The sequence below is a fragment of the Tetrahymena thermophila genome (genome assembly GCF_000189635.1).
Source record: "Tetrahymena thermophila SB210 genomic scaffold scf_8254582, whole genome shotgun sequence".
In the NCBI taxonomy this organism is placed as follows: Eukaryota; Ciliophora; class Oligohymenophorea; order Hymenostomatida; family Tetrahymenidae; genus Tetrahymena; species Tetrahymena thermophila.
The window spans coordinates 179,378-199,705 of NW_002476353.1; the positions used below are offsets into that span (position 1 = coordinate 179,378).

The 20,328-nt window shown below is 22.7% G+C and overlaps 7 protein-coding genes across 7 annotated transcripts; 4 read left to right on the forward strand and 3 right to left on the reverse strand. All coding sequences in view use genetic code 6, as the record gives it.

The window, feature by feature from the left end:
• Positions 1-52: 52 nt before the first annotated feature.
• On the forward strand, positions 53-2,065 carry TTHERM_00138450 (pyridoxal-dependent decarboxylase domain protein; the record flags this gene model as incomplete). Its single annotated transcript, XM_001019827.1, has 7 exons — positions 53-498; positions 587-837; positions 891-1,206; positions 1,284-1,432; positions 1,486-1,709; positions 1,761-1,931; positions 1,979-2,065. 7 exons carry the CDS (start codon positions 53-55, stop codon positions 2,063-2,065), a joined length of 1,644 nt encoding a protein of 547 aa, XP_001019827.1.
• A 1,310-nt stretch (positions 2,066-3,375) lies between these two features.
• On the reverse strand, positions 3,376-4,086 carry TTHERM_000138428 (transmembrane protein, putative; the record flags this gene model as incomplete). The annotated part of the gene is made up of 1 exon (XM_012798499.1): positions 3,376-4,086. The coding sequence occupies one exon, from the start codon at positions 4,084-4,086 to the stop codon at positions 3,376-3,378; it is 711 nt and encodes a 236-aa protein (XP_012653953.1).
• Positions 4,087-6,264: 2,178 nt separating this feature from the next.
• TTHERM_000138429 (hypothetical protein) lies at positions 6,265-6,585 on the forward strand (the record flags this gene model as incomplete). Its single annotated transcript, XM_012798500.1, has 1 exon — positions 6,265-6,585. One exon carries the CDS (start codon positions 6,265-6,267, stop codon positions 6,583-6,585), a length of 321 nt encoding a protein of 106 aa, XP_012653954.1.
• Positions 6,586-7,268: 683 nt separating this feature from the next.
• Positions 7,269-10,826, reverse strand: TTHERM_00138430 (Sec23/Sec24 trunk domain protein; the record flags this gene model as incomplete). The annotated part of the gene is made up of 16 exons (XM_001019825.2): positions 7,269-7,359; positions 7,422-7,490; positions 7,545-7,615; positions 7,678-7,744; positions 7,806-8,058; positions 8,109-8,190; positions 8,246-8,552; positions 8,664-8,706; positions 8,760-8,873; positions 8,930-9,137; positions 9,197-9,304; positions 9,366-9,599; positions 9,662-9,812; positions 9,874-10,013; positions 10,145-10,252; positions 10,386-10,826. 16 exons carry the CDS (start codon positions 10,824-10,826, stop codon positions 7,269-7,271), a joined length of 2,487 nt encoding a protein of 828 aa, XP_001019825.2.
• A 2,059-nt stretch (positions 10,827-12,885) lies between these two features.
• Positions 12,886-14,636, forward strand: TTHERM_00138420 (MFS transporter). Its single transcript, XM_001019824.2, has one exon. The coding sequence runs from the start codon at positions 12,892-12,894 to the stop codon at positions 14,521-14,523; it is 1,632 nt and encodes a 543-aa protein (XP_001019824.1). The 5' UTR covers positions 12,886-12,891; the 3' UTR covers positions 14,524-14,636.
• A 904-nt stretch (positions 14,637-15,540) lies between these two features.
• On the reverse strand, positions 15,541-16,683 carry TTHERM_000138409 (hypothetical protein; the record flags this gene model as incomplete). Its single annotated transcript, XM_012798501.1, has 3 exons — positions 15,541-15,817; positions 15,867-16,067; positions 16,124-16,683. The coding sequence occupies 3 exons, from the start codon at positions 16,681-16,683 to the stop codon at positions 15,541-15,543; spliced, it is 1,038 nt and encodes a 345-aa protein (XP_012653955.1).
• Positions 16,684-17,269: 586 nt separating this feature from the next.
• Positions 17,270-19,717, forward strand: TTHERM_00138410 (kinase domain protein; the record flags this gene model as incomplete). Its single annotated transcript, XM_001019823.2, has 17 exons — positions 17,270-17,346; positions 17,411-17,446; positions 17,504-17,596; positions 17,664-17,756; positions 17,842-17,934; positions 18,017-18,109; positions 18,161-18,253; positions 18,309-18,401; positions 18,463-18,552; positions 18,603-18,695; positions 18,747-18,839; positions 18,899-18,991; positions 19,046-19,135; positions 19,195-19,287; positions 19,348-19,440; positions 19,497-19,589; positions 19,642-19,717. The coding sequence occupies 17 exons, from the start codon at positions 17,270-17,272 to the stop codon at positions 19,715-19,717; spliced, it is 1,485 nt and encodes a 494-aa protein (XP_001019823.2).
• Between the last annotated feature and the right edge of the window lie 611 nt (positions 19,718-20,328).

Sequence of the window (20,328 nt, forward strand, 5' to 3'; positions counted from 1 at the left end):
AATAAATATTTAAAAAATTAAAAACTGAGATAATTTGGTGAAATAAAAAATAATGGAAACAACAAATTAAATTTATTCAAAATTAACGCAACTTGTGCAATCATTTAGTAAGGAATCTCATCTTAGGAAGCTTGAGCATTTTATAGTGCTTATTGCTTTGATTAAGATGTACTAAAGCCTAAATAAAAATGGGGGATTTTTCAAGAATTGTGGAAAGATGTTAATCAGACTGCTCAAAAAATCTTCAGCCATATCTTAAAAACTCACCAAAGAGCTATAAACTGAAGCTGCCAAAACTGTTAAATAACAATTTGAAGGAAAACCACCTCCTAAATTTACTTAACTCCCTCCAAGTGGTTTGAGTGAAGAGGAAGTTTTAGAAATTATGAAAGAACGCAAAGCTTTTGATTTAGATCCAACTAAAGGAAAATGCTGGGCTTATGTGTACGACCACTCACACAAGCATACAGAATTCGTCACAAAAGCTCATAATTTATTGTAAAAATATTATTTTAAATATCACTTTATATATGATCAGAGTTATTTCCATTTGTTTCTAAAAATTATTTAATTGATAATATTATAGTATACACACTAATGCATTAAATCCTATGAAGTTTATTTCTTTAAGAAATTTCGAAATTGAAATTGTTGCAATGACAGCTAAAATGATGAATGGAGACCCACATAAATGTGTTGGCTCAGTAACTTCTGGAGGATCTGAAAGTCTTTTACTAGCTGTAAAAACTTATAGAGATAGACTATATAAAATTAACCCAGAAATTACCGAACCTGAATTAATAATGTGTGTTTCTGGTCATCCAGCAATTAACAAAGGTACTTAAAATATTTACATAGATTCTAAATTTTAAATAATTTATTTTTAAAAGCATCTCATTATTATGGAGTCAAAATAGTTTATGTTGACAGTGATCCAAATACATTTGAAATGAGAGTTGATTAAATCAAATAAAAAATCAATAAAAATACTTGTTGTATTATTGCTTCTGCCCCTTCATATCCTCATGGAATAGTAGATCCTATAGATTAAATATCAATTATCGCTGAAAGAGCTAACATTCCTTTGCATGTTGATAGCGCTATTGGTGGGTTTATGTTACCCTTTATTGAGAAATTGGGGTATAAAATACCATAGTTTGATTTCAGAAATAATGGTGTTACTTCTATATCAGCAGATGTTCATAAGTAATTTAAATTTAATTTCTGAAATTAGTGTCATTTACTTTAATTTTCAAAGTTTAACTATATTTTTTACTATTTAGATACGGCTATTCTGCAAAAGGAGCTTCTGTTCTTGTATTTAAAGATTCAGAATATAGATTGAATCAATTTTATTCTTATACTGGATGGCCCGGAGGAATTTATATTTCTCCTACAACTCTAGGAACAAGGGGTGGAGGACCTTTAGCAGGTAATTATAATATAAAGAAGAAAATCAAATTAAGTTTTAAATTTATAATGAAGGTGCATGGGCTTCTATGATGGTGCTTGGTTAAGATGGTTTTATGGATGTTACGAAGAAGATTATTGATGGTGCTAATTATATTAGAGATGAAATAAGAAAAATTGAAGAATTAGAAATTTTAGGAAATCCAGTTACGACAATTATTGCATTTAGAGTAAAGAAGAATTAAGAAATAAATATTTATCACATATCAGATGCCTTAAAAGATATAAACGACTGGCAGGTAATAATTAAATTGTTCATAAGATTTTATTGATTTAATTAAATTCTAAAGGTTGAAAATTAAAGATTCCCTGAATGTATCCACATCAGTTTTATGCCACAGCACCTTTAAATAAAAGAATAATTTATCATTGACTTAAAAAAAGCTATCAATATAGTTAAGGAAAATCCAAAAAAATATGCTAAAGATGGCACAGCTGCCATGTATGGTATGATGGGAATGGTAATATTATTAAATATTGAAATAAATATTTTATAGATTTGTATTAGGTACCTGATGAAGAAGTATTAGAAGAGTTTATGGCCCATTTTATGGATTCAGTTTATAGATTACCAAGCGAAAAAGCCAATTCTTGAAAGATAAACATTTAATTATTTTGCCAATATAAAGTTTATTTCTCTGTTAAAAAATATTACTTTTTAATTATTAGAATTTGTTTCTTTATTTTTTTATTTATAGTTTGAAGATTGTATAAAAAACCTATGTAGGGAAAGATATTTTAAAATAAATAATAATACATCTTTCTTCAAAGAATATTCTTTTAAATAAAGAAGACTATTATTAGCTTTATCCGTATGTGTCTGTCTAACTCTTTTTTTATATTAGTTTGGATTAAATATTTTTTAAATAGGTTAAATTCAAACTTTTAATGGGTAAAATAATAATTATAAAATAAATAGAATGAAATAAATTAAGTTTAGCTTACTTATTTGATATTTTTGCTCGTTTTTTTAAATCAGATATTTTATCAGACAATTCATTTTGTAGTATTATTTATTATTTTATTGCTAAATTATATTTATTATTCAAAGATATCTATTTTTTATACATTAGCGCTACAAACTAAAATTTTGTTTTTAGCTTACTTTCGAATTCCAAAAGAAAATTAATTGGCTTTGCAGGAAAGAAACTTAAAAGAGTGAGTTAGTAAACATAAAGAAAGATAAAAATATTTGAGTAAACTACTTAATATTAAACATACAAAAATTTCTTTTAAAATATCAGAATATTTATTTATTCATTTATTCAATAAAAATTTGAAGAAAATTTATTTCGTATTTGAAAAATTTAAGAAAATTTAATTTGCTAGATACTCTCATTGATGAATGCTTATATAAATCTTTAATTGGAAATAGAAACTAAAAATAATTGTCGAATTATCAAAATTTTTTTGAGAGATTTCTTTTCTATGTTTATTGATTATTTGTTTGTATTATTTTTATGATTTTTTTCCTATACTTACTTAATGCATGATGAAAAATATACCAAATTATATGAACATATTTTTTATTAGAATTAGGTTTGATCTCGCTCGCTCGAAAGAGAAAAGAAAATACTTAATTAAATTAAAAATAAAACAAGTTCGAAATCTACTTTTATAATAGGTAAAGAGATAAATAATATTTCTAAGAAAATTTGGATACTTTTTATAAAATCAAAGGATTTTCTAGCAATTTTTAAGCAGCAAACAGAATAACCAAGTTCTTATAGTTGCCTTTTTAGCAGATTAAATATCTCATAAAATAAAATTTATTAAACATATTTGGCTTTAGGCATTTAAAGTTCACTTCATTAATCATTATTTATATGAAACCCTATTTGTTGTAAGTCGAAAGTGTGAAGCAGAACTTAAGAGAGGATTTTCTTTACTTAACAGAGGTTCTCCTCAAGAAAACTATTCCCCATGCCAATAAATAACTTTAGGATACCCTTACGAAATACTTTTTAGAAAACTATGTTTCAGATCTTCTTAAAGATAAAATGAGAAAAAATAATAATAGGGCTGTTTTTTAAGAGATTTCGAGTACAATTTCGAGTGGTCGTCCAAAATATTTAAAATTACTTAACGCCTTTGAAGATAAAATTAAATTCTACTAATTAGACTCATAATATAACAATATGCTTTTAATTCTTATTCTTGATGTCGGCAGGCATCCAAGAGAAAGTGAAGAATGGCGCACTCACACTCGAAAAAGAATGCTTTCATTATTATTATATGTACATTGGAATGAGCAAGATAAAAGGGATGAATTTTAATCTTTTTTTGAAATGTGGAAAGTAGCTTATCCAGAGAATCCTCTTCCTTAGCGCTAATTTAAAAATCCTAAAATCCATTCTTTTGATCAAAAAAATATGTATAGTTCTTAGTCTCTAGAAGAAGATTCACTTTATAATTAAAAAAATAATAACAACGGCGGTGGCGAAATGTCAAATGATGATGCACAATAGCATTAGCCTAGCAAATCTAAAAAAATAAAAACAAATAAAAATGAGACACATTCTTCGAATACGCTCCAGTAAAAATCTGAAGTTTAAAAACCTTTTACAAGTGGAGCAGCTAACGGAATTTCGAGTGCACTGAATTTCGGTTCTTCATTTTGCTTGAACTCTTAATAGAATCAATAAATTCAAAATTCTTAATAATAGCATGCAAATAACATCATCCTCCACTAGCAACCTCATTCGTTTTTAAATCAAAATATCATAAAAAATCATGTGAATCAATAAAATGGATTTAGATTTAATGCAGGAAATAATCTTAGCTCAAACACTAATTAAATTTAAAATATTAATCAAGCTTAGCAATCAGGAAACTTATTTAATTAAAGTAACAAAAACGAGGGTGAACTTAATTAGAATTAACAGTAACAAATATTGAATTAGCACCACAAAAATTATTTCAATGGTCAGAGTTAAATAGGAAATAGAGATTTCATAATTAATATTGAAAATTAAAATTTCAGTTCTTAAATTAAAAATAACCCAATTAAGCAGGAGTCCACGGAAGACAATAACAATTCTACAGATAATTAAAATTTATAGCAATAATTTTTACAGGAAATCAACTCATAAAACCCTCTTTAGATTAATTAAAATGGTGATAACAACTTTGAAAATTAGCTCAATAACTAAACCAACAGCATGTTTTTTACAAACAGTTAAAATATCACTAATTAAAATCCTTTTATGCCATTAAATGGTGGTTAAAATTATTCTAATTTCTTTTAAAATGGGGGAAATTAGTCTTAATATTTCTAGCAAGGCCTAAACGGCAATTTCTTAAATTACAATGGGAGCGCTTAGTAAAATATTGTTAATCCAATAGGAAACAGCATCAATAATAGCATAATTAACATGACATCCTCATTCAACTAATTCAATTAGTAAGGAAATAACATTGGTTCAAAAATCACTGACAGTTAGAATTTTATCAACAGCTTAAACCCTGAAAAATAAATTTTAATGGAAAATTCATATAATAATGAACTCATATTAGCAGCTAGCTAAAATCTAAACTCATATTAAAATAATGCATAAAATATTTCTCTATTACCCATATAAATTGTTGCTGCTATGCAGAATATGCCAAATAATCGAGCAGATGCTAATAACAATTTAGCTTAAAATATGGCAAACAACTCAAATCATAATCATAATGGTAATAATTAATTTAATTCTTCAAACAAAGGCAATTAAAGTCAAGCTACTTAAAAGAAAAACTTTGCATTAAATCAATCAATTAACTAAGGTAATTAAGATGCTAACGACATTTCTCCTATTAAAATTGAATAGTAGTCTTCCTTTTTGCAATAGCAGTAAGCTTAGTTATAGCAAAATAATCTCTACCAAAACTAGTTTTTCACCACTAAATTACTTCAGAATCCAACAGATTCTTTACAAAACTTCAACAAACCCAGATTTAATATGGGTTAATCTGTTTCTAATATGAATCAAATGCAAAATAACTCTTAATTAATTAACTCTACCTAACTTAATTGTAACTTATAAAATATGAATTTCTTTAATTTTTAGAATGAGATTTATAGCTTCTTTTAGTAATACTACCAAGAGCCTAAAGAAGAGATAAGCTGGGAAAGCACTGAACCTCTTTATTTATATTAAACTAACTAAGCTCCTTTAATGAATGATATTAACAGTATTTTACCAGTAATTCAACAAATAAAAGAAGGAAAAAGTAAATTTAATATAAATAATGCAAAACAACAACAAATCTAGCAATCCAATTAGTAAAAAGAAAAAGAAAATGAAGAAATAAGTGAGGTAGATTCATATGAAGTTTAAGAAAATCCTGTTTCTTAATGAGTTAATCAGTTCTCTGAATTTTAAAAAATTTAATTAAAGAAACAAAATAAACTATTTTTTAACAAAATTTATTAATCTTTTAATTATTACTTTGAAAAATACTTTCACTTTTACTTTATATAATTCATATTCATGGTTTTAAAATTAACCAAAAACTCAACTGCTCTTTTAATAAATATAATAATAATAAACAAAATTTACAAAGAACATTTTAAGAAATTATTTTTTGAAGGTCAAAAAAATTCATTAAAATATTAATAAAATCATTTTTTAAATTTATCTAAATTAAAAAAATTTGTGTTTAACAATTTTGTGTAAAGTAATTAATTCATTTTTCATTATAATTTACATTAGAAAAATATGCCACAATTATTGTTATAAGAAGAAGGTAGAATGCATTTAATAAAGCTACTACTGATTGGCTCTAAGATTATAATTTCAAATTACTTGAATGAACTTTTCATAGTTTAAATTTATCTCCAAAAGAAAATATCCATGTTATATTGAAAGATTTGATACTTTAAGAAGAGGAGCCTTATTACTTATGCTAAAAGTATATGAAAAATCATTGGTATACAAAAGACACAAAGGTCCTTAAAATGGAATAAAAAATGATCTTAAAATTATAGTCTAAAATCTAATATTAAATTTAGCAGGCTCAACTAACTCATAAATGGTTTTTGTGATTATACTAAATATGGCTTAAAAGTTAAGAAATAATGAATAAAAATCAATTAATTTATTTTAATTAGTTCTTTATTATATAATTTGAGTTTTATTTCCTCTATCAATTTCCTTCTTAAATGTTAATATTACTTTTGAAAGACAAAACTTTGTCTCTTTGTGTTTAATGATCATGTTCTATAAGAATATGAAATTTGCTTTTATATGGTTTGGTTTTATTACTAATCAAATACCTAAAATATAATTATATATCTTTTCTGAGGTGCTTTTAGTTTGAAATTAATAATTTTTAATAGAAAAAAAAACATTTATTATTTACTTAAAATAAAAATAATTATTAAAATTTTTAAATTTCATTTTTAAAAGATTTTTATTTGTGTAAAATAAAATTTTGCACTTTCCAAATTTGTCTTTTATTATTAAAATTTTTGTTTTCAAAGAAATATCAATAAATTTAAAACAGTTTTAATTAATTAGGGTCATATGCTAACAATATATTATTATAATTAAATAATATTAACTTTATTCTAAATTTTTAAAAATTAGTATTGAAAAGATAATTTATTTCAAATTTATGAAAGTTTAAAATATCTTTTAAAAATTAAATTTTTAGAATAAGGATTTTAAAACTTCATAATATATATTTATATTTAATTTACTTTATGTCTAATTATTATTTATTTTTTACAAGATTTTTACAAATAAAGATATAAAAAATTTATTTAAAATATATAGAAAAATTAATTAAATGATATATAGAGTTTATGATAATCACATCAAAAATTTAATAAACTCTTCATAACTAGCATTATAGCCCATAGAGTAATTAACGTATTTATCTTCAACCAGTTTGTAATAGAACCTTTGAAAATATTTAATATTATATTTATTTATTTATTTATATTTATTATTTTTAAAAATTACAAATTTTCTAAAGGTGAACCAGTACCAGCTATAACTATATTTAGAGGACAATATTTTGTACTCTTTCTCCTTTAAAAATAATTTAAAATATTAAATATGGAAGACTTTTCAAATTATATATACTTTCTTAGTTCCTAAATTAAATTTGATAACTATTCATTTATTCTGTTATGTGTATTTGCATAGAGGTTTTCCTTTATAAAAAAGTAAGATTATTAATTGCTTTAAACATTTTTAAATTTAATTATTTATTTACCTCTGTGAAAACTTAACTAAAGTCTGTGGATCCAATTACGTCTGTAATGTAATTCCAATCAGTACCGCTGTTAGTTAGGTTGATTAAATTATGATTTAGATTAATTATTTAAAAAATAAATAAAATACTTTGTATTAATATATAATATAAGCTATTGTCCTAAATCCATTAGATAAATTGTTTTTCCTAATGAGCTGAATGCTGTTAAGGATGATTATGGATATACAAATAACCCTTAATCATCAATGTATGACACATTTTCATCTTTCATATCATCGATACAGAATAAGTAGGGCACAAAATGAACAAGCAATTCATCAACAGGCATAGAATTAAATTAAAGTCTTTAAACGTTTATGAAGTCAGTAAATGGTGTATTTTCTTTTTTATGTTTATATTTTTAGATATTATTTATTAATAAAATTTTTTACAATAGTTGCTTGTGAATATTGCATGCTTCATAATTCCCAATACATTAAGAGGAAGTTAGGCTAAGTTATCAGGTAGTTGTTTCTATTTTTATTCAATAAATTTTAATTAAAATTCATAGATACTTACTTAATCTTACTTAATTAACGCTTATAGCACTCGAACAAATTCTTTTAGTAATTCCAATTAGTTCTGCTTTTAAATTTGATATTGGTTAAAGATATATTTTGCTTATTGCATTTCTTGCAAGGTAGGCAGTTAAAGCTGAGCAATCAGCTTGTTTGTAAATATCATAAGGATCTGAAGTGAGAGGAATAATATAATTATGTGATCTAATTCTTCTTTCTCCATCACTTGTTGTGTATAACAAAGCAGTTTAAATTGATAAGTTTGTTCCTCTTGCTATTGTGTCATCCATCTCGATTTCATAAATTAAAGACTTGTTCCTAAATTTTAAATAATTAACGTAAATAAATCTTCAATTCTTAAAATAAATAATAAGTAAGTAAGCAAATATTTATGGAATTAAGAAAGTAATGAATGAATTAATTAATTACTCATCACAAGGATATGATAAAAGATCTGTTGACTTTACTGAGACTATTATGTTTTATTAAAATAAAAATGGTTGTATAAGTAAAATATTTAATTACAATTTCCGATAACATTAGTAATTCTAAATCCTTGAGTAATACGAATTCTAAATACACTTTCCCAGGACATTGATTTTTCTAAGGAATACTTCAAATCTTACTCTAATTGCTATTCTAATTTTAAATAATATATTTATAAATTTATAAGAAGGTTATTTAAAGATATTTACATCTTGTCAGCTTATCATAATAATAAAATATGTCTCCATTAAGGAATCTTGCTAGTTCTCCAAGAGTAATTGCATTTTTAAAAGTATCAGAGAAAATAAAAATTGAAGGATTGATGAAATTGATGTGCATTTCAGAGCAGACATTTCTAAAGTGAGATGAAGCTGGTAATTGATATTAATATTAGAGGGTCTCACCAGGCTAAGGTTTCTTTTGAATATTTAAATTAAAAAGTTTTTGTTTTTTTATTTAGCCTATAAAATATTTACTTTATTAGGATCTTATTTGCTTTAAAATACAGGCTCATTGATAATTGAAGCACTATTTTAGAAGATAAAAAGTCTACCACCCACAGTTTAAATGATTTTATTTACAGTCTTTTTAATAATTAATTTAGTTAAAAAATTAACTTTTTGAATGAATCAAATTATAGATTACATTTAAAGCAAAAGTTAAACAACTTTCATTTATTTGTGTGTTTTCAAACATTTTAGGTAACGAATCGAGGAGGTTCAAGACAAGATCTTTAGAATCACTTAAGGTGACAATCAAATCATCAGGAATTGGAATTTCTATATCAGTGAGATCAGATAAAACAAACATTTAAGGTTATTTTAGAGAAGATTTTAAATTATAAATATGTATCTTGCTATCATAAGTCACAAACCCTACCTTAATAAAATTTAAAAAATGATTATAATTATGCTTATCCTAATTTTATTTATAAAATTTACTTATGTTCTTTCTTTTCCTGCTAAAAGCTAATCATTAATTGTTGCCTTTATTTGATTTGAAATTACACTAAGCATTCCAGATTCTACAGAAGCTTTAGAAACATCGATCAAGAAGAAAAAAGTTGGAGGCATTGGAGGTCTTGCAACATAACTATATATTTTAAATTAATCAACTATTTTATTTTTCAAAGGAATACTGTAAGAATAATTACTCTTGACCTGCAATTATATCAAAAGAACCATAACAAAGCTCAGGTCTATCATACATGTCTTTTCTATATCCGTTTTCGTCAAGTGGACTATAGTAAAAATTAGGCACACTTTCAAATCTATCACAAATGTTGCATTTATACTTGTTAATTTTAATAAAAAAAATAGAATATTTGCAATTACATTTTACTTTTAATAATAAATTTATCTCAAAGTTGTTGCTTATTTTATTAGTCTTTATATTGAAAGTTTTACAAATAAAATAATAATTACTTTATATCCATCATTCATAAATCTACAAAATGGATTTAGATAGGCACGGCAATTGTCACACCTAATAATATTTTTGCATTTAGTTGAAGCTACTGGAAAATCTACATCCTAATTTTATAATTATTTATTTATTTATTTATTCATTCATTCATTCATAAAATTATATTTAAAAAAATGCCATAAATAATTTCATCTTATTAAACATTTTTCATTCATTAATAAAAGCAATAATTATTTTTACTTGAGAACCATAAGGCTGTATGATCAAAGCAAATTTATAATTTGAATCTTGATATAATTTTTTTGATTTAGGAAAGCAGTCAGTAGTACTTCTGACATATAATTTAGGTGCATTGAAGTTTTCTGCCCATTATTAAATTTCTTCTATTTAATTTTTCTCATTTATATTCTGAACATATCCTCCTAAATTATTATTATATTGCATACTTTGTTAGTAAACGTTTTAGTATTGAGCATTATTTTGATATTATCCTTATTACATATTGTTATTCTATTATACAAAAGGACCTGTATTGCCAGATGTGGTATTTTGAGACTGATAATCTTATTGTTGTTAATTCAATGATGGAGCTTAAATACTTTGATTTTATCCAGTTTATTCATATTGCTAGTTCTAATTATTTTGCTAGTGCTTTGCTAGCATCTTTTGGTGAATACTCATATTTATATAAGTCTTGTTGACAAATTGTTTATCACTCCTGGTTAAATAAGCTAAAATATTTTGGATTTTCTACTAATCTAAACTAAACTAAACAATGTGATTGATACTTTATTTTAAACAAATTAGTAATTTATTTTTCTTAATATAAATTTGTTAATTTTTTAAATAAATTAAATAAAATATCTTCTTATTTCTGTTTATTTTAAGTAATTGTTAATTAAATATTATAAATTACATAATAATTGAATGTATTAGACAAATTTACTTAAGATTCAACGCGCGTCTTAAAATCATAAAGATTTTATTTCATAAAATAAATGACGATATGTAGATTTGATGATGCTTATATTTCATTCAATTATAAATGTAAAAAATTTTCTCTAAAATAAATTAGTACTAGCTTTTATAGAGAATAAAAAAATAAAGGAAATTAAATTTTTTAAGTAATAAAAAACATTTTTAAATTTGAATTAATTTCTTAACAATTTTATCAGCAGTATGTCAATTTATTTTCAATATTTTTGTTTATTAATTTTAATTTTAATCAATAGAATCACACGTCAATATAAATATCTATACCATTGAATTTACCTCAAATATTAAATTAAAATTTTAAATAACTATACTTCAGAAATGTTCAATCAATAAATTATTTCTATAAAAATTTAAACAAATGTTATTTATTTAATTGAGTATTACTTATTATGATAGCATTAATAATTGTAAAGTTTTATATTTTAATTCATAAACACTAACATTATTTTTAATATTATTATAGTTTTAGTTGCTATATAAAATATTTATTTTAACTAAAAAATCAATTCTTGAACAGATTAAATTATAAAATATAATTATTTTAAAATAAATAAATTAATTATTAATAGTAATAATATTTATATTACTAAAATAAATAACAAAAAATTCAGATTATTTTATAAAACACAAATATTTACATGAGATTTAAAAAATATAATCATATTTAAAAATATTAATTTAAAATAAAATTAATTTTAATCTTAAACAATCAGGTAAATGCAAGAATTATAAAATTATTTTGTTTTTCATTTAAAATTAATTTATATTAGATAATTATACTGGAAAATTCTAAAGCAAATATTAAGAAGTTCTATAAAATAAACTTCAAAATTTTAAAAATTTCTTGAAAACATATTGTTTTTGCTACATTTCATAAGTTTTCATTTTATTTATTATTTCCTATCTTCTTTTTTGCTCTTCTTAGTGCTACTTAAACTAGATTAAGAATTAGTCATTGTATTAAAACTGATTTTATATTATTTATTTGTTTTTTTGATATAATGCTTTCATATTATCAGGAAGAAAAGGAGAATCTTTTTCCGCTAGTTTTTGGATCTAATTCATGTTTAAGTATTTATTAATTAGGTTTTTAAACCTATGTATTGTTCCTGCTAGTATAACTAAGCTAAATGTTTAAATTTTATTTCTCCATCTACTGTTTGGGGATCTTCTTTGTACCATTTGCTGTATTTAATTTTATATTTTTTAAGTAAGTGGTATCTGTTTATAAAGAAAAACTATATTTTATATAAATTATATTAAATATCGAAATATCATTTAAAAATTAAAAAATAAAGTTAATTCTAGCAATTATGAATTAAAATATAAATTATTTTATAATACAAATTTTCAATTTATTTAAATGACTCAATTTTAAATAATAATCATAGTGCACTCTAAAAAAATATGTTTATTTTAACATTGTTATTTTTGTGTTATTTATAGCTTTAATAAATAAAAAAACTCTTTGGTTTTTTTTAGAATATTAAATATAATTTAATTAAAAATAATTTTTAATTTATATATTGAAAAAAAAGTAGATAGATTAAATAAATATTAATATTCAAATAAAGAAGAACTTATTTTAGAATTCATATGCTTTTTTTACAACTTTAAAAAATCAATTTTTTGATACGTTTGGTAGTTATCATGCCCCAAAAAAAAGTAAGCTAATTATATTCAATCATACTTTAAGTGTTGCATGAAATCAAAAATATTACTTTTAAATTATTATTAACTAAAAAACTAAATGAATCTCGAAGAAAAATAAAAATAGATACATAATCGCTAATAACATCAAAATTCTGAATTTTCAGAATTAAATATAAATTAGCAAAGTAGTTTATCAACATAACAGCTCACATTCGATCAAGCACTTGAAAAAGTTGGATCTGGAAATCGATACCAAATTATTGTTTTTTTATATTTTTGTTTACAATGGTTCTTCTGTTCTTGCCTTCTCCTTTAGGTGAATTTTGTTTTAATGGAAGCAGAATACGATTGTAAAAATCAAATACCTGCAAATGAATGCAATTCAAATTGGGTGTGTAAATAAGATAATTTTATGGACTATGTTATTGTAAATAAAAATACTTTGGTTTTTTATTTTGACCCTCCTTTGATATGTGATTAAAGCTATTTGTATGATATTCTATGCTCCTTAAGCTAAATAGGGTGCTTAGTAGGATTTTTAGTTTTTTCTTGGTTTGCTGATAATAAAGGTAGGAAAACTGCCCTATTTTTTAGCTGGATGATTGGAACAGTAGGTGTATTTTTATCAGGATTTTCTAATAGCATTATTCCGTTTGCTATAGGTTTCTTCTTACAGGGTTTTGGCACTAATCCAGCAATTATTATACATTTTTCATTTTTAAATGAGCATTCTCTAGGAAAGTTTAGAGAATTAAGTTCTATTGGAGTCTAGGTTTTTTGGGGTATAGGAGAGAGCTTTCTTGTTTTAGCTGCTTACTTAGTTCCTTATTGGAGATATTTAATTCTATTTGTTTTCGGAATACCAGTGGCTCTCTTAAATTTTGGTATATTTTTTGTATAAGAATCTCCAAAATATCTACATGAAAAAAACCAATAAGAAGCTATTAGAGTTCTTAATAAAATAGCTCGTATTAATAAAAGAGAAGAATTAAGCTATCAGAGCTTAGAATATCCTCCAGATAATAGTCAAAACGACTAATACTCACTAATTGATTTAATTAGATATAAGTCTTAAAGATGGCAAACCATCTTTGCCTCTATAGAGTTCTTTGTAATATAAGTTGTTTATTATGGAATTACATTTGCTATGTCTGAAATAGGACTAAATATTTATTTAAACTCAATAATTATAGCAGTTTTTGAATTAGTTGGGTTTTTTTTATCTAACTATATTATATTAAAGTTCTAAAGAAAAAGAGTTACTCTCATAGGTTTGATAGCAGTAGCGATCATGTCCTTTTGCTACATATTTCTTAAAATTCCAGAAGATTGTGCTGGATCAGGTTTCTGTTACCAAAAAGTTTTACAAATCATATTTGCAGGAATAATGAGATTCTCTATCTGCATAGTTTAATGTATGAACTTTGTTTGGTTTTCAGAACTTTACCCAACAACAATAAGAAGCTTGGCTTTAGGTTTTATTTCAGTAGCTGGAACAGTTGGAAGTTCTTCAGCACCATTTGTAAAGAGTGCATTCGTAAAATTAGGACTATCCCCTATGATACCATTAGGAATTAGTGGAGTTATTGGTACATTATGTACTCTACCATTATCAGAAACAAAAGGAAAACAATTAATAGATTAAATTCCTGAATTAGAATAAAAAAATCACGAATAAGTTTAATTCAACGAATCAAATAATTTATAAAAAAACATTCTATTAGAATGAAAAAATATAATGTAATTATGAAAAATATAACATATTTTATAAACATTTTTGTTTGTAATTAAGATAGATTTTATTTTATAGATCAATACTATATCAATTAATAATCAATAAAATATAAATTATATTAAATTTCTATTAACTCAAAAAATTTTTAATATTTTAAAAAATAATTAAATCAAAAATTTTTTAAATTAAAATTTAAATGATTGACTTTTTAATTCAGTGAGTATTTAATTAGGGTGGTTATTTTAGATTAAAAAATAAATGGTAATATTTGAGAAAAAAAACAAGAAATAATGATATTTTGTAATTTGAAGGAATGTAAAAAATATTTCAAATCTAATAAAAGTTTTAAATTGACTAAATTTGTATAGAAAAATAATTTATTGATTTTTTAATTCAGTGAAATTTTATTTCAAATTATTATTTTAAATTAATTAAAATCAATAAATAAATTGAGTAGAATTTAAGAAAAACAAGAAAAGAAATATTTATTTTAGTTATTATAAATTTACTTCAACATTGATAATACTCTTTTTTAATTCATGCATGAAATTTATTTTATTTCAACTGCTTATTACACTTTTAAATTATAATTTGAAATTTGATAATTCTAGATAAAAAAGCTATTTGATTACAATGAAAGAAATAAGGAATGAATGAGCTGAATATATCGAGAGGCAGAATTGTATATACAATTCTTAGGATTTAAAAGAGCATAATTTAAAAAACTTTTATATAAAGATACAATTCTAATAAAAATGAATAAGTTGTGTTAAAATTCATAAATAGTAAAAAGTTAAATAATTTATTTTATAATTCAGTGATCATATAAAGATAATCTCAAATTAATATAATACAATAAAATTGAGTAGATTTTAAGAAAAACGGGCATAAAATAAATTTATTATAAAATATATAGAAAAGTGAAATAATTTATTTCTTTTTTTTGTTATTGTACATTTATTTTATATTCTTATTTGTTTTCTGAATTAGTAACAAACACTTTTTATTAATTCAAGAATGTATTTTATATTTTTTCAATTATGTTAACTATTAGTCTATTTCAGCTATATTCTTAGCCCTCATAGATTTTTATTACTTATAATTCGCTAAAACAAGAGAATCTTTCTTTAGCTAGCTCATAATACTATTATTCTGATTTTTAAAAGAATTACTATTACTACTAAAATAAAAATTGCTATTATTATTATAATTGATTAAACTTCTACTACTGTCTTTTTTTGTAGATGTAATTTTATCAGACATGCTTTTTTCTACATCCTATTCATCTCTTTTATAGATAAAAATTATTTTATATATAATTATTAAATATTTATTACTAGAGAGTGGTTATGTTATGACAATAGCTATCTTGGAAGCTTTAATCTTAAAAACCAAAAATAGTTTTCTTATTCAAAAGGCTATTATCAATTTATTATAGACTCAATAGTTCTTGCCCATTCTTCTTAATATCTTTTAAATTATAAATCCTAGGTAGAAAAATTTAATCTTCTATGCTTATATTATTGCTATTTCTTTTTCTAAAATATTTTAATAAATGAGAATTGATTGATCGATAAGATCTAATAATAATTACTTTTATAATTTAAAATGTTATAAGACATTTGATGCGATTTATGAACTTGATATTGAGTCTTCTTCATAGCGCTTTAACTTATTTTAAATATTCAAAAGTGGAAGAGGAATCTATTGAGATGATATTTTAGGAGTATAAATATAGCTTTGATTTTATGATTGATTTAAATGTGGATTAAGATAGTTTTTTTACTTATTTTTTTAAAAATCACTCTTTCTTTTTGTATAAGCAACAAATTATGATTGCAACAAATCTTATGAACTCGATTTTATGATCTATTTAGTGCTCTATTTAGGAGATAGAGACACTTCATTTAATTTATATATCCTAGGATACTTATCCTTTACCACTATAATTTTGCTGTTTAGAATTGGGGCTTCTGATATCATTAAACTTATTTTTTAGATAATTTATAAAGTAAACTTGATTTGATTATTTTAAGATTTATAAACCCTTAAAGCCTGTGGCTCTTTGATTAGGCTTTTAATAAATAAAATAATTAAAGCAATAAATTTAAGCAAGAATCTTATTTTAAAGCTAATATAAATTAAGCTCACCATCTAAAAGAAACATTTCAAAGTTATTAAAAAATTTACATTTTTAAAATATTATTTCTTATTAACTAAGTTGAAAATAATTCATTATCTTTTTTATTATAGAGAAATATTTATTCAAAATATGGTTAATTAATAAGAATAATTAAAAGGTTTTGATTTTTAATGGATGAATAAAATTTATTAGAAAAAATATCTATGTTTATACATTTATGTCGATTTTTAATTACTATAAATAGGAAATCGCTTGCTTGCTGGTTAATTTATTGATGACACAATAGTTTACTAATTTTAACATTCTATTGATTAAATTGAAATAATTAATTGTGAAATAGAAAAATTTGTTTCAAATATTCTGAATAAGATTGGATTAGAATTAATAAATAAGTATATTATTGGATCTATTACATTTAAGATATTTTTCATTAAATTAAGTTTTTATATCTATTCAAGCAAATAATCAATTAATTTATAAAAATAATAAAATATTCACAATCAAAGTTAATCAATAAATCAATTAAATACAAACACATAACTTAAGAAAAACTAATTCTACTTAAAAAAATAACATAAAATTTTTTAGTTAAATTAAATGTCAATTTCAGAAATATCAGCAGACTGTTCGATAGAATATCAAATGAATGATATTTTTTAAGAGAAATCTAAAATGTAAATATTTTAATTTTCTAATTTACTGAATCCTAACAAACAAATATTTATCTATTACTAAAAGCACTTACGATGATGAAAATTAGCTTGTCACAATGAGGTAAACACAATTCAATTAAATGTGTTTTAAATAAATTCTAAAATATTTTATCAATAGCTATTGGGGTGAAGGAGCAGCAGGTGTTGTAGAATTTGTTAACACGCTAAATAAATTTAAGGAACTTAATAAATTGACCATGAGAATAGAAGGGTAATTAGTTACTTTAAATATTTATTTAAAATGATATTTTATATTAAAACCTTTTTTATTTTTGCAGAGATAACAAAATTGGATCTAATGGATGTAAAACAATCACAGAAGGAATCAAACAATGTGAAAATCTTACGTCTCTCTCACTTTATATTGGACAGTATGTTTTATTTTACTAAAAATATATTGCTTACACTAATATTTTGTTTGCTCTTTTTATAACAAAGTATTATTATTTTATATAGTGCAAACAATATTGGAAAAGATGGAGCCAAGGAGTTGGCAAATGGAATTGCATATTGTAAAGACCTTATTGAATTCTACTTGACCATAGATAGGTAAATTAGAAAAAAATATAAGACTCAATTAAAGTCTATATTTTAATTTAGCCTTTTTATCCATATATTCTTTTTAATCCAGTAAAAATGATATGTCACAAGATGGCGTTAGGGACTTAATGAATGGAATATCTTAATTGCAAAATTTAGAAGTTTTAGACCTTCATTTCGGAGTGTAAATTTAATTTAAAGCTAAATTCATATAAAATACATTCAAATCATTTAGATTTAATTGTTTTGGTGTATAAGGTTCATAGTCACTTTGTAACGCTCTACAAAGTCTATAAAAGCTGAAATAGCTTTCATTATATTTCGATAGGTATGTGAAATTTTTTTGAATTAAAAAATATTTCTATCATTTTATTTGTATAAAGTCTTAATAACATTGGGAGTGAAGGAATGAAATACATAGGAGAGGGAATAAAGAGCTGTAAACTTATCAAAAGACTTAACATCCGGGTTTTTGGGTAAAATAGATTATATCTAAAAGGAGAAATAAATAATTTATATTAATTTATTGTACATTAGAAATTAAATTGGACCTTAAGGAACAAAATATCTTGCTGATGGAATTAAAAATTGTCCTATATTAGTTCAGTTAACGTTATAGATCGGATAGTAATATTTTTCATAATTTTCAAATCAATTTATTTGAATTTTTTTATAAGTGATAACAAAATAGGTTAAGAGGGAGCTATGGCAATTGGAGATTGCCTAGGTAGCTTGTTTAAATTATAATAACTAAAGCTGAACATTGAAAGGTAAAGAATATAAATTTATTTAATACTATTTTAACATGATATTTAAAATAGGTGTAATCAAATTCATTCATATGGAGCAGTTGCAATAGGTAATGGACTCTAAAATTGCAAAAATTTAAAGCACCTTTCTTTTACCATTGGTTGGTAAGCTATTACAAGTGTTATTTTTGCTTGATTAAATAAATTTTTTTTTTGTTAAAAAGCTTGAATAACATTGGGGAAGAAGGAGCTTTAGGAATAGGACATGGGATTTTTAATTTAACAAAATTGAAGACATTAGAATTCCTGATCGAATAGTATTATATTTTTACATCTATAAAAGCAATTAATTAAATTACTTTTTAATCTAGCAATAATATTGGGGAAAAAGGAGCTGTTGGATTAGGAAAAGGATTAGAAACCCTAATCAATCTCTAAAAATTAGAATTCACAATTGGATAGTACTAAATTATTCAATCAAAATAAAACATAAATTATCATTTTAATTTAATATATTTAGTAGTAACTATATTGGGAATGAAGGAAGCAAATCAATAGGGAATGCAATTAAAAAAATGGATTCACTAAAAATCCTTAAGTTTAACATATTTGGGTATATTTTTATTTCTGATAAATTTTCGTTATAAAGTAATTAAACTTTTTAAAATAAAAGTGATAATAGCATAGATTAAGATGGTGTAAATGAACTCGTAAATAGTTTTGGGTTTTGTAAAAATCTATAGACTTTATGCTGCATGATCTAGGCGTAAGTATTTTATTGAATGAAACTATTTATAAATATAAATATTAAAATGAAAATAGAGATAAAGCTACAACCTTCGATCACATGAAGACTTCTTTATCAAATATAGATAATTGTAAATTGCTAGAGTTTGTTCTTTTCTAAGTTCCACTGTAATTTTTTTTTGAAAATATTTTAAGATTAATAAAAAAATTTTAAATATAGTCAAAACCAAAAAGATTGGAAAAAAATCTTATGGAAATTCAAAAAACTGTAATCTCTTGTGTACATGAGAAGATGAAGGACTAGTTAATAAAATATCTAAAAATAAAAAAAAATACATTTTTTCCTATTTCAACAATTAAAAATTCAAGAAACTATAACTTAAAAACATTTCAATATAATATTAATTAATAATTTATTATTTATTTTGTAAAAAAAAATATATTTGTTCATAGATCGCTATTTATAAATATTCAAAAAATTCAAAAAAAAATTTTTTTTAACAGATTTAAGTCATAAGTAATGTTCCTGATATTCTATTACTAATTACCAGAATTATTTTATTTTTAAACTAAAAATATTATTTAAAATCAGTTCCAATCAGCTAAATATAAGCTTGTAAACTAATCTTTATTGATATTATTTTTTAAATTATTCCAAATTCACCAAAAAATAATATTTTAGATAATCTATTATTAATATTAGAATTATTGATTTTTAAACTAATAATTATTATTAGGAAATAATTATAATGATCTAAATATAGTCTTTATTGGCATTAATTTTTAAAAGCATTCTTAATTTAGCTAAATAAAATATCACAGATATTATATTATTAATTTTAATAAACATTTAATTTTTAAAATAAAATTATTATTTAGAAATTATGTCAAACATCTAATTATGAAA